The 12,867-nt window shown below is 43.6% G+C and overlaps 1 protein-coding gene across 1 annotated transcript in view; it reads right to left on the bottom strand.

Annotated features, from left to right (window-relative positions):
• Positions 1 to 12,532, bottom strand: part of LOC105944215 (cadherin-related family member 3) — an 85,412-nt gene extending 72,880 nt beyond the window's left edge. The window contains exons 1-3 of the mRNA XM_045135668.1: positions 12,466 to 12,532; positions 10,775 to 10,971; positions 2,042 to 2,213 (exon numbers count right to left, since the gene is read on the bottom strand). Of these exons, the coding sequence (XP_044991603.1) occupies positions 2,042 to 2,213; positions 10,775 to 10,971; positions 12,466 to 12,532 (436 nt within the window). The remainder of the gene's footprint in view (positions 1 to 2,041; positions 2,214 to 10,774; positions 10,972 to 12,465) is intronic.
• Between the last annotated feature and the right edge of the window lie 335 nt (positions 12,533 to 12,867).

Here is a 12,867-nt window from a genome sequence, read left to right as displayed (position 1 = left end):
CTCTCTCTGTCTGTCACTCTCAAATAAATAAATAAAAATAAACAAACAAACAACAACAAACTGGTGTACACCTTTAATCCCAGCACTCAGGAGGCAAAAGTAGGAGGAGAGCTGATTGTTGGAGGCCACTCTGAGACTATATAGTGAATTCCAGATCAGCTGGGGCCAAAGCCAGGCCCTACCTTGAAAAAAAAATTAAATATGTATACTTATGGAGAGATGTCTCTGTAGTTAAGGCACTTGCCTGCAAAGCCTAATGACCCAGGTTTGATTCCCAGTACTCATGTAAGGCCAAATGCACAAAGTGGCACATGCATCTGGAGTTCATTTACAGCAGCTAAAAGTTCTGGTGCACTCACTTGCTCTCTCTCTCTCTCTCTCTTTCTCTCCCCTTGGAAATACATAAGTAAACAAAATATTTTTTTAAGCCAGTTGTGACACATGCCTTTAATCCCAGCACTCAAGAGACAGAGGTAGGAGGATGGCCTTGAGTTCGAGACCACACTGAAACTACATAGTGAATTCCAGGTCAGCCTGTGCTAGAGTGAGACCCTACCTCGAAAAACAAAAAATAAATAAATAATTTTATTTTTAATTTCTTGTCAAAATGTTCTATAAATATCTCCAAACAATGCCAACACTTAGGGACAAGTGTTCAAACAAGTGAGCCTGGAGGGGTGGCATTTCACATGCAAGCCATGACAATGAAGAAACTGAGATTTATAAGGCAAGTGACTCACTCCAGTTAATGGCCACCCCAACATTTGAACCACGGCTTGTTTACATTTGCATTAATTATATCTACACCTACATATAGGAATTGCATTCTGGATTATACAGAATGAGAGGAAAATGATAAGGCAAGTCAGGAGTGCAAACTAGCAAGATGCAAAAGAGACATGGCCACTGACTTCATGAAGCTTCCAGTTCAATAGCTAGTGACACTGTGAATTAAATAATCACATGAATAAGAGACGACTTTTAGTGCACAGCCACCAAACAACTAAATGGATAATTTCCAACATGGGGCAAGTCATTTTACCTGTGGCTGTGATCTAGACAAAGGAGCTTGGGATCTCAGAATTTACCTACATTGCTGTGAGTGTTAGATAAGGCAAAGATGGGCTTCAGGGGCTGGAGAGATGGCTTAGCGGTTAAGCGCTTGCCTGCGAAGCCTAAGGACCCTGGTTCGAGGCTCGGTTCCCCAGGTCCCACGTTAGCCAGATGCACAAGGGGGCGCACGCGTCTGGAGTTCGTTTGCAGAGGCTGGAAGCCCTGGCGTGCCCATTCTCTCTCTCCCTCTATCTATCTTTCTCTCTGTGTCTGTCGCTCTCAAATAAATAAATAAATAAAAATTAAAAAAAAAAAAAGATGGGCTTCGGTGCACTTAGGGCACAAATAAATGTCAGCTACTGATCACGGCTGCTGCTGCCTTGCCAGCCTTATAGCTGTGGGTCCCTGGATCCTGGGGCCACAGTTCTCAGGAGGCATCCAGGAAATGGTAGAGAGCTAGGTCATGAGCGTGGCCCTGTGTTCAACGTAAGAACCACTTTGGGGAGGCAGTCTCAGTGAACAGCTGGTGTACTTGTCAGGGAAATGGGTTCATAAGCAGTTGAGAGTGGGAAGAGGGTCCTAAGGGGATTTGTGGGTTCAAAGGCTGCTAGCCCATGCCTAGGGACGGTCATTCCGGCAGGTAGGGAGACAGTCAGATGATCTACACAGTGGCGGGAAGAGGGTCGCAGGGGGATGGGCTCTGTGAAGGCTGCTGGCTGATAAGAAGTTTCCTAGGCAACTGGCCAAAGGTCACAGGGCAGAGCCTAAATTCAGGTGTGCTAGACTTGGAGAGGGAGTGGCCTCCTGTGGCCCAGGGGTCCTTAGCCCTGCCTGGCAGCTCAGGCCCATCTCCTGAAGGCTCCAGCCTGTTCCTGGCAGTGCCGACATATAGCCACGACACCATGAGTGCACATAGCAAGAACATGGGTCACAGGGCCTACATCTGTGTTCCCAGGACCTTTGTGTCCCAAGAGCAGACCTGCAATACCTTGGTCTCCCTGGGCAAGGGACCCAGTAAAGGCAGGTGGCTCGTTCACATCCGCAATCTGGACTAACACGGTCTGCCATGCTGCTGCCCGAAGGCTGTCCTTGGCATATATTGTCAAGGAGTAGAGTGCCACCACCTCAAAGTCCAGCTTGGGAACTCCAATGGTGAGTAGCTAAAATTTTAAACAGAAGAAAAATGAAAGAAATAACTCACCTCATAAGGATATACACAAAAGATTTTATTGGTATGATTTTTAATGTCAATTAGCTCTTAAGCATTTTAATTAATTACTTATTTATGTTCATTTATATATGTGTGTGTTTGCACCAGGACCTCTTCACACTACAAACAAATGTCAGAACCTTGAGCCACTTTTTTGCCTATGGTTTACATAGGCAACCTGGGAATTGAACCCCAGACCTGTAGGCATTGCAAGCAAGTACCTTAACCACTGAGCCATCTTCCCAGCCTGTGTTTTGAGATAGGGTCTCACATAGCCCAGGCTGGCCTTGAATTCATGAGATCAAGTGATCCTCCATCCCTAGCCTCCCAAGTAGCTGGGACTACAGGTGTGTACCTCATGCCTGGCTTTAGTCAGCAATTTTTTGGTGACAGGGCTTCACTATGTAGCTCAGACTAGCCTAGAACTCAAAATCCTCGTACTTCGACCTCCTGAATGCTGACACTGCCAGGCTAGGCTAGCATTTCCTTAAAAGGCATAAAAATCTTGTTCTTTGTTCTGTTGTTGTTGTTGTTGTTGTTAGTTTTTCGAGGTAGGGTCTTGCTCTAGCCCAAACTGACCTGGATTTCACTATGTAGTCTCAAGATGGCCTCAAACTCATGGTGATCCTCCTACCTCTGTCTCCCAAGTGCTGGGATTAAAGACATGTACCCAGCTACAAATGATTGGACTTCTATGTGAATAGGAATAAAACTCAGTAGCACAGACCAGTAAGCTATAAAGGAGATATAAAGAGAACAGAAAGGGAAGGAGGAGGAATATATTATATATATGTAGAAGAACAGATTAATGGAGGCGAAATGGCCAAAGTGAGGTCAAGGGAAGAGATTGAGAAAAGGAAAGGCGAAGGAGGCAGGGGAGACTAATCAAAATCTCAGAGGATATAAATAAGTCCCATGGAAACCTACTTTTTTGGACAATGGAACACTCCAAAGCCCTAGATTGTCACTGGAAATTTTTCAGTGCCAGGGATGGGATACTTCCCAGTGAGTTGTTGGCCAGGGAGGTCACTAATGCTCCCAAAACATTACAGGCCATTGCCAAGGCCCTTGGTTTCCCACCAGGAATAGATAGTAAGACCCTATTGCTGAAGACTCCATATACTTGGGCTGCAAGGCCACTGAGAAATCCTGCTGGAACTGAGCTGAAAACCTCCTTCATGTAGACCAGCTGACAGAAAGCTGGAAAAAGCCGCATTGCATGCAGTTCAATGGGAGAGAGAAAGCACCAGGGAAGATACTCAACAGTGGACATTGCTGACATCAAGGACTGGACTGAAGGCATCTTGTTCCCTTCTCCGAGAGTAGCGGTGACGTCCTACGTATTATAAATTAAACACATCAGTGTAAAGAAAGTTGTCAGTCAACATCTATGTATGCACATGTATTTATATTTTGCTTGTCTTCTAGTCTGGGTCATTTGTTTCTTTTTTTCAAGGAATTTATTTGAAGTCATTGCACTGTGTTAATGTATAGAACAAAAGACTTCTTCCATAAGAAGGAAATTTAGATTTTTCTCAACTTTCACTGTGCCTCCTACTTTCCAACTGTTGCCCAAAATAGCTTATAAATAAAACCCCAAAATCCTGAATTATGGGCACTGAAAAAGAAAACATATATGGCTTAGTGGTTAAGCGCTTGCCTGTGAAGCCTAAGAACCCTGGTTCGAGGCTCTATTCCCCAGGACCCATGTTCAGATGCACAAGAGGGCGCATGCATCTGGAATTCGTTTGCAGTGGCTGGAAGCCCTGTCGCGCACATTCTCTCTCTTTCTCTATCTGCCTCTTTCTCTGTCTGTCGCTCTCAAATGAATAAATAAATAATAAACAAAAAAAAATTTTGCCGGGAGTGGTGGCGCACGCCTTTAATCCCAGCACTCGGGAGGCAGAGGTAGGAGGATTGCCATGAGTTCAAGGCCACCCTGAGATGACAGAGTTAATTCCAGGTCAGCCTGGACTAGAGTGAGACCCTACCTCAAAAAACCAAAAAAAAAAAAAAAATTTTAAAGAATCATGCTTCTGTTATTCAAGCTGAGTAAGATCCAGTGTCAAGATAGTGGTTTAACTCCTGAACCAAAGAAATGATCTATCCTGAACATTTAGAAAAGGAAGCCTGAAGGAATTTTGAGGGAATTTCTTGATTTAAAAAAATTGAAATTGAAATCCTCAATGGACAAATTTAGGGTCTCATTAATAGCAATGCTTATGTATTTTTTTAAAAAAGAAATACAATTGCTGATTTACAATTGAATGAATTATTTGCTCAGTTAAAAAAAAAAAAAGAGTAGGTAAATGCAGCAGACCATGTCTGGTTTCCGTGATTTCTCCCTGTAAACAATTCACTTTAAGTCTCCAGGAGATGAGTTTTGTTTTTGTTGGGTGTGATGTTTGCTTTGCCTGTCCAGACATGACTCTTAACTTCAAACAGTCTTTTGCCAATCAAATAATCATGTATGTGGCAGAGGAGGAAGCTCTATACAGGACAATGACTGTGCCTCTTTCTCCTTAACACTGATGTTCATTTAGCCTTTGCTTTGAGGTATATTCCTATGATATGAAAGTGTCTCATAATCAAATTGTTTCTAAAGCCATCCGAAGCTGACCTATGACGTGGTAGTTTAGATTTGTGCTTTTGTTTTATTTTACTTATCATTGCTTTGTTTGTTGAGTTAAGTCCTCTCACTGCAGCCCAGGCTGGCCTGGAACTCTGTAGAGCAGACTAACCTCAAACTCATTGCAATCCTGCCTCAGCCTCACCATGCTAGGATTCCAAACAAATATACACCTAGCTATTTGGCCTTTAAAAAAATATTTTATCAGCCAGGTATGGTGGCAACACGCCTTTAATTGCAGCACTCGGGAGGCAGAGGTAGGAGGACTGCTGTGAGTTCAAGCCCACCCTGAGATTACAGAGTGAATTCCAGGTCAGCCTGGGCTACAGCAAGACCCTACCTCAAAAAAATGAATATATATGCATATTATCTATCTATTTATTTATGAGAGATACAGAGAAAGAGGGAGAGGTAGACTCAAACAGAGGAAACTCAGAGAGAATGGGCACGCCAGGGCCTCAAGCCGCTGCAAAACAGCTGCAGACACACTGGCCACCTTTTGCATCTGGCTTACATGGGAACTGGGGAATCGAACCTGGGTCCTTAGGTTTCACAAGCAAGGACCTTAACCACTAAGTGACGCCTCCAGCCCTATTTGGTTTTCTTAAAATATAGGATCTTACCATGAAGCCCAGGCTGACCTCAAACTCATGATCTTCAATCCCACTGACTCAGCCTCCTGAGTGCTGGGATTAAAAGTATGCACCTCTATATCCAACCATAATAAAGCTTAGATAAGTAGCCACATATTTCTTGTGTTTTTTTAAGTATCTATAATGTAGTTACATAATTGGATTATAAATATATTTATGATAGAAAAATACTATGTGTCCGCTACCTATTAATGGACCAACCAGCAAAATGACATTCCGTATATATCTCATATGATCTTTGTTCAGTCCTTGAATGAGGTGGTATTATTGTTATTATTATTATTTCTCATTTTCCAGAAAAGAAAACCAAAGCGGAGAAAACCATGTAATTTCCCCAAGTCTGTGTTGCCATAGTAACCAGAGGGACTATAGTAGAAAAAAAAATGTATTTTTCAGGTTTCAAACTCTGTGCCCAGGGTATGAGGGCGATCTGTCTGTGACGTCTGTCACCCCATTGATCGTCAGGGCTGATTCGGCTGATCTGGCTGGCTAGGTGGGTATCCCCTTCCTCCCTCACTGCTCCATGTGTGTCCCTCCTAAAGCGGTCGGCCCCCTAAAAGAGGACAGCCTTCCTTCCCCAAATAGAGGAGGCCCGGTCTTCAGTGACGGGTGTCCGCGCAGCCGCACTGCCCTGCCAGAACCTCCAAACCAGCTCTCAGACTCTGTACTTAGAACAGCCTGCTCACCACTTCACCATTATAACACCAACAACAATAATAAGCAAAACTATTGGGTACTCTGCTACTATTTTGCTATTGTTTAGACTTATAACAGAAGTTTAAGCCAGGTGTAATGGCACACGCCTTTACTCCCAGTACTTGGGAGGCAGAGGTTGGAGGATTGCCACGAGTTTGAGGCCACCCTGAGACTACTTAATGAGTTTCAGGTCGGCCTGGCCTAGAGTGAAACCCCACCTCATAAAAAAAAAAAAAAAGGAGGTTTAATAGAGAATAAATGTGAGATAACATGTGGTACCAAACTGACATTGGAGACAAATTTAAAAGTTTGACAATACCAATATTTGGCATGGGTATTCCAAGCCCCATGGCAGACCTCCTTTGTTCTTTTAGAATATGTTCTTGTAGTAGATAAAGTTATCCTTTTAAAAAAAAATAAACAAATAAAGTAAGCTGGGGTTGGAAAGATGGTTCAGTAGTCAAGGCACTTGCCTGTAAAGCCAAAGGACCTGGGTTCAATTCCCCAGTAAGCACATAAAGCTAGATGCAAAAAGGTACAGCATATGTCTATAGTTCATTTTCAGTGGCTACAGGTCCTGAAATGCCCATTTTGTCTGTCCGTCTGTCTGTCTGTCTCTCTCTCTCAAATAATAAAATATTTATTCTTAAAAAAATAGAGGGAGCTGGAGAGATGGCTTAGCAGTTAAAGAACTTGCCTGCAAAGACTAAGGACCCATGCTTGACTCTCCAGGTCCCACATTAGCCAGATGCACAAAAGTGAGGCAAGCACAAGGTCGCACATGCCCACTAGGTGGTACAAGCACCTGGAGTTCAATTGCAGTGGCAGAGACCCTGGCATGCCAATTCTCTCTCTCTAATAAAAATAATTAATTAAAAATATTTTAAAAACTAGAGGGTAGCTGGGCATGGCAGCGCATGCCTTTAATCCCTGGGGTTTACATGGGAACTGGGGAATCGAACCTGGGTCCTTAGGTTTCACAAGCAAGGACCTTAACCACTAAGTGACGCCTCCAGCGCTATTTGGCTTTTTCATCCCACAGGCAGAGATAGGAGGATCACCATGAGTTTGAGGTCAGCCTAAGACTACATAGTGAGTTCCAGGTCAGCCTAAGCTAGAGTGAGACCTTACCTCAAAAAAAAAAAAAGAAAAAGAAAAAATTAGAGGGCTGGAGAGATGGTTCAGTGGTTAAAGTGCCTGTCTGCAAAGCCTAAGGCCCTTAGTTCAATTCCCAAGTACCCACATGAAGCCAGGTACAAAAGGGGGGGACATGCGTCTGGAGTTCATTTGCAGTGGTTGGAGTTCCTGGCACACACCCATTATTTCTCACTGTCTATCTTCCCCCTCCCTCAAATAAATAAACAAAATGTTAAATTTAAAAAAATCAAGAGTGGGGCAAGGGGATGCACACTTTTAATCCCAGCACTCAGGAGGCAGAGGTAGGAGGATCACTATGAGTTTTAGGCCAGCCTGACAGTACATAGTGAATTCCAGATCAGCCTGGGCTAGAGTGAGACCCTACCTTAAAAACCCAAAACAATACAAAAAGGGGGGTACTGGAGAGATTGCTCAATAGTTAAGGTGCCTGTGAGGCCTAGGGACCCAGGTTCACTTTCCCAGAACCCACGTAAGCCAGATGCACAAGATGTCTCATGCATCTGGTGTTCATTTGCAGTGGCTAGAGAGATCCTGCCATGCCCATTCCCTCTCTCTCTCTCTCAAAGAAATAACATACATTACATATAATGTGGGGTTGTAGAGATGGCTTAGCAGTTAAGGCATTTGCCTGAGAAGCCAAAGGATCCAGGTTCGATTCCCCAGGACCGATATAAGCCAGATGCACAAGGAAGCGCATGCATATGGAGTTTAGTTACAGTGGCTAGAGGCACTAGTGTGCCCATTCTCTCTCTGTCTCTCTCCTCTCTATCTCTTTCTCTTTTTCTCTCTCTCTGCTTGTAAATAAATAAATAAACTTTAAAATAATAAAAACAAGCAAACCATGTCTCTTTGCTATCAAACACTCCAGTGGTTTCTTATCTCTCCCATGCTTTATCCTTTCCTATATTCATTCCTTTGTCTTGTGACTTTGCAGTTCCTTCTACTGAAAATGGTTACCTTTCTCCATGCCAGGCTTAAACATGTGACTCACTTTAACCAATAGAACATGAGGAGACATCTTAAAAAGGGTCTTAAATGACCATGTGAGGGACTGGGGAGATGATTCCATGGTTAAAGGTTTTTACTTGAAAAGCCTGCCTGTATAGGTTCAATTCTCAAGCCACCCATGTAAAACTAGATAGGTGTCCATTTGCAGTGGCAAGAGACCATGGCGCGCGCGCACACACACACACACACACACACACACACACACACACACGAAAATAAATATTTTTTTATAGCCAGGCATGGTAGCACATGCCTTTAATCCCAACACTGAGGATGCAGAAGTAGGATTGCTATGAGTAAGAGGCCACCCTGAGACCACGTAGTAAATTCCAAGTCAGCCTGGGCTAGAGCAAGACCCTACCTCAAAAAAAGGGGGCGGGGCTGAACAGATGGTTTAGCAGTTAAGCGCTTGCCTGTGAAATCTAAGGACCCCGGTTCGAGGCTCAATTCCCCCGGACCCACGTTAGCCAGATGCACGGGGGTGCATGCGTCTGGAGTTCATTTGTAGTGGCTGGAGGCCGTGGCGCAACCATTCTCTCTCTTTCTCTCTCTCTCTCTCTGCCTCTTTCTCTCTGTCACTCTCAAATAAATAAATAAATAAAAATAAACAAAAAAAAGTGCTGGAAAGCTGGTTCAACAGATAAGGCACTTGCCCCCTGCAAAGCCTAAGAACCCAGATTTGATTCCCCAGGACCCACATAACATGGAGTTCATTTTCAGTGGCTGAAAGCTTTGGTATGCCTGTTCTCTCTCTCTCTCTCTCTCTCTCTCTCTCTCTCTCTCTCTCTCTCTCTTTCTCTCTCTCTCTCTTTCTCTCTCTTATCTCCCTCTGCTTTCAAATAAATAAATAAAAGAGTTAAAAATATTAAAAACAAAATAATAATAATGATAGTAACAATTTTTTAATGTCCATGTGAGGAATGAGCTTCTGCTAACCAGTATGCCAAGAGGCATGAAGGACACACGACCTCAACTCAGCCACAGCCTGGAACCAAGCCAGGCTGGCTCAGCACATTATTACCCCTGAGGAGTTCACTCCATGTGGCACACGAGCCGCGGCAGCGATGTTCTGCAGGCCCGCAATGAGTCCCTTTGCTCTCAAGTTTCACAGAGTGAGGTGGAGGGACAAGGTGGCTGTTACACATGCAGTGGGTTTATGTTGTTTTTGAGGAATCTTGATCTTCAGACACGTGAATCTCTCATAGTGAGCCTGAATTTTACCTCAACGAAGTGGGCTTTATTACAGCTGCGTAGTAAACAGAACTCCCTAACATGGACCACAGGTCCTGCAGGCTCTGTCCTTTTTCTCTTTTGTGGTCTCATCTCTCATTCCACTCCCTTTGCTCCAGAGTCACCATGCTCCTTCATCTATTCTCTCCTTCACCTATTCATCTATTCTGTCTATTTTTTTTTAAATCATTTTCTTTTGTATTTATTTTTGAGAGAGAGAATGGGTGCGCCAGGGCCTCCAGCCACTGCAAACAAACTCCAGATGCATGCACTACCATGTGCATCTGGCTTACGCGGATCCTGGAGAATTGAACCAGGATCCTTTGGTCTTGCAGGCGAACGCCTTAACCGATAAGCCATCTCTCCAGCAACGCCCCCCATTTTTTAAAAAAAAAATTGTATTTATTTGAGAGAAAGAAAAGAAAGGCAGAGAGAGAGAGAGAATGGGTGTGTCAGGACCTCTAGCCGCTGCTAGCAAACTCGAGACACATGGGCCACCTTGTGCATCTGGCTGACTGGGGAATCAAACCTCAGTCCTTAGGCTTCACAGGCAAGCACCTTAACTGCTGAGCCATCTCTCTCCGGCCCGAGTCTCGCCCATTCTGCACATTACTTTTTGCATATCTCCCTCTCAGGGACCCCTAAGTGAAATAGCCCTGGCAGTTGCTCTCACTACCCTGAAATTGTGCTTCATTGGTCACATCTCACTTAAAATCTTATACTTCTGTGTATTCACTTAATTAATACATATTCCTATAGATCAATAAATGTCATAAAGAGAGGCAGCGCCCTGCATTTGACTAGATCCTGAAGAAAATATCTATATAATAAATTGATTTTATTGAACACAAAGACTTTTAGAGTATATGACCCATCTTTGGGTCCCAAAGAATGAGTGCGAAGTTAGCATCGTGCACAAGAGCCAGTCTCAGCACTCAGAAGACTGAGGAAGGGAAACGCAGAGTTCAATGCCAAGTTGAAGTACAACCTCTCAAAAAAAAAATAAATAAATAAATAAATAATAAAGAAGCACACACGCCTATCAGAAAAAGCATGCAGAAGAAGAGGGAGGGGATGACAATTGCATCTAGAGCTCTTGTCACATTAAGTGACAACATTATTTGCCTACATACTTACATCCCACAGGTGCGTGGCTCTACGAGACAAAACGAATGGATGCAGCGCAGGATTGGCATTAAGAATGACAGGATCTCCAACCAGAGTGGCATGAGGCGAGACAAACACAGTGACTGTGCCAACTCGTGTGTGCTCAGAGGCATTTTCCAGGAGGGGGCTGGCATGCTCGATGGCAAAATTTAGAGCAGCTAGAACATCTTAGAGGAAACACAAAGTTATACCGTTTTTGTTTTGTTTTGTTTTTAATTTTGTTGTTGTTTCTCAAGGTGGGGTCTCACTCTAGCTCAGGCTGAACTGGAACTCACTCGGTAGTACCAGGCTGGCCTCAAACTCACAGCGATTCTCCTACCTCTGCTTCTGAGTGATGAGATTAAAGATGTGTGTCGTCACACCTGGCTAAAAGATATTTCTATTTATTTATTTGCAAGGAGAGAAGATAGGGGAGAGAGAGTGGGCACACCAGGGTATCCTGCCACTGTAAAACTCCAGAGACATGTACCACTTTGTGCATCTGGCTTTACGTGGGTACTGGGTAATTGAACCCAAGCCATCAAGCTTTGCAAGCAAGTGCTTTAACTGCTGAACTATCTCTCCATTCCAAAATTATACTTTTTCATAAAGGAATTCTGCAGATTCCCAACCTCTTTCATATATTGAAACCACAAAGGAAAAGCATAATGTATACTTAGTTCATGTTCTTTTAGAATTTTTTTTTTAAAAGAGATTAGGCATGCCAGGGCCTTCCGCCACTGCAAACAAACTCCAAATGTATGTGCCACTATATGCATCTGGCTTACATGAGTACTGGGGAATCAAAGCTATGTCCTTAGGCTTTGCAAGCAGCTGCCTTAACTGCTAAGCCATCTCTCCAGCCTTTTATTTTTTTTGAAAATCTTTTTGTTTATTTATTTGAGAGAGAAAGCAAAACCTGAATGTGTTTAAATGAGGAGAAAGCCTCCTGACTTTTGCACTTGATGGAGAAAATAACTTTATCAGGGCTGGAGAGATGGCTTAGCAGTTAAGGTGCTTGCCTGCAAAGCCTAAGGACCCATGTTCAATTCTTCAGATCCCACATAAGCCAGATGCACAAGGTGATGCAAGCACGCAAGGTCACACATGGGCACAAGGTGGCACATGCATCTGGAGATCAATTATAGTGGCTGGAGGCCCTGGCATACTAATATTCTCTCTCTCTCTTTCTCTATCTGCCTCTCTCCCTCACATAAAAAAGAGCCAGGGGCTGGAGGGATGGCTTAGAGGTTAAGGCATTTGCCTGCAAAGCCAAAGGACCCAGGTTAAATTCCCCAGGACCCACCCACATTAGCCAGTTCAAGACTCGATTCCCCAGGACCCACGTTAGCCAGAAGCACAAGGGGGCGCACGCGTCCGGAGTTCGTTTGCAGTGGCTGGAGGCCCTGGTGCACCCATTCCCTCTCTCTCTCTCTCTCTCTCTCTCTCTCTCTCCTTCTGTTTGTTGCTTTCAAATAAATAAATAAAAACAAACAAAAAAAATTTTTTAATTAAACCAAAGTAAATAAATACCCCCCAAAAAAAGTTAAGCAACAAATACAACCAAGAACTTAAAGAAAAAAAAGAATGAAAAGGTACTAAAGTGAGTACAAATCAAACCAAGCAGAAGACTATGAAATCATTCTATCAAGTTATAGACATTCAAAGTTAGAAATACTGACCTGGGGCAGCAAGCAGCACAAAAAATAGATGTATTGACTTGAACGCTTCTGGCCTCTTCAGAGACATGTCTGTTCTGATCCTTGCCTCGGTCAACTTCTGGGGCATTCGCTGTCTTGGTGAGGAGTCCTCTCTAGGGAAACACTGTCTCTAGGCACCATGGACATATTTCCCCATGACTCAGTTCTTACTGAGAAATCTGTAAATTGACACCTCATCACTATAGTACCAAAGGAGATTTGCTTGGCCCAGTTCACATTCTCAAACCCTGGTGCACCTCAGGGGGCCAGCAACAGTGGGGGCTCTTCAGGAAAAGAACTCACCAGGCTCATTCATTTCTAAAAGGATTCAGTTTAATTGTAATATCACTCCATATTGTTCCACCACCCCCCCTTTTTCTATTT

Source organism: Jaculus jaculus, chromosome 16 (assembly GCF_020740685.1).
Source record: "Jaculus jaculus isolate mJacJac1 chromosome 16, mJacJac1.mat.Y.cur, whole genome shotgun sequence".
In the NCBI taxonomy this organism is placed as follows: Eukaryota; Metazoa; Chordata; class Mammalia; order Rodentia; family Dipodidae; genus Jaculus; species Jaculus jaculus.
Note: the sequence above shows the minus strand (reverse complement) of the source record. Positions and strands in the feature narration are given on the sequence as shown.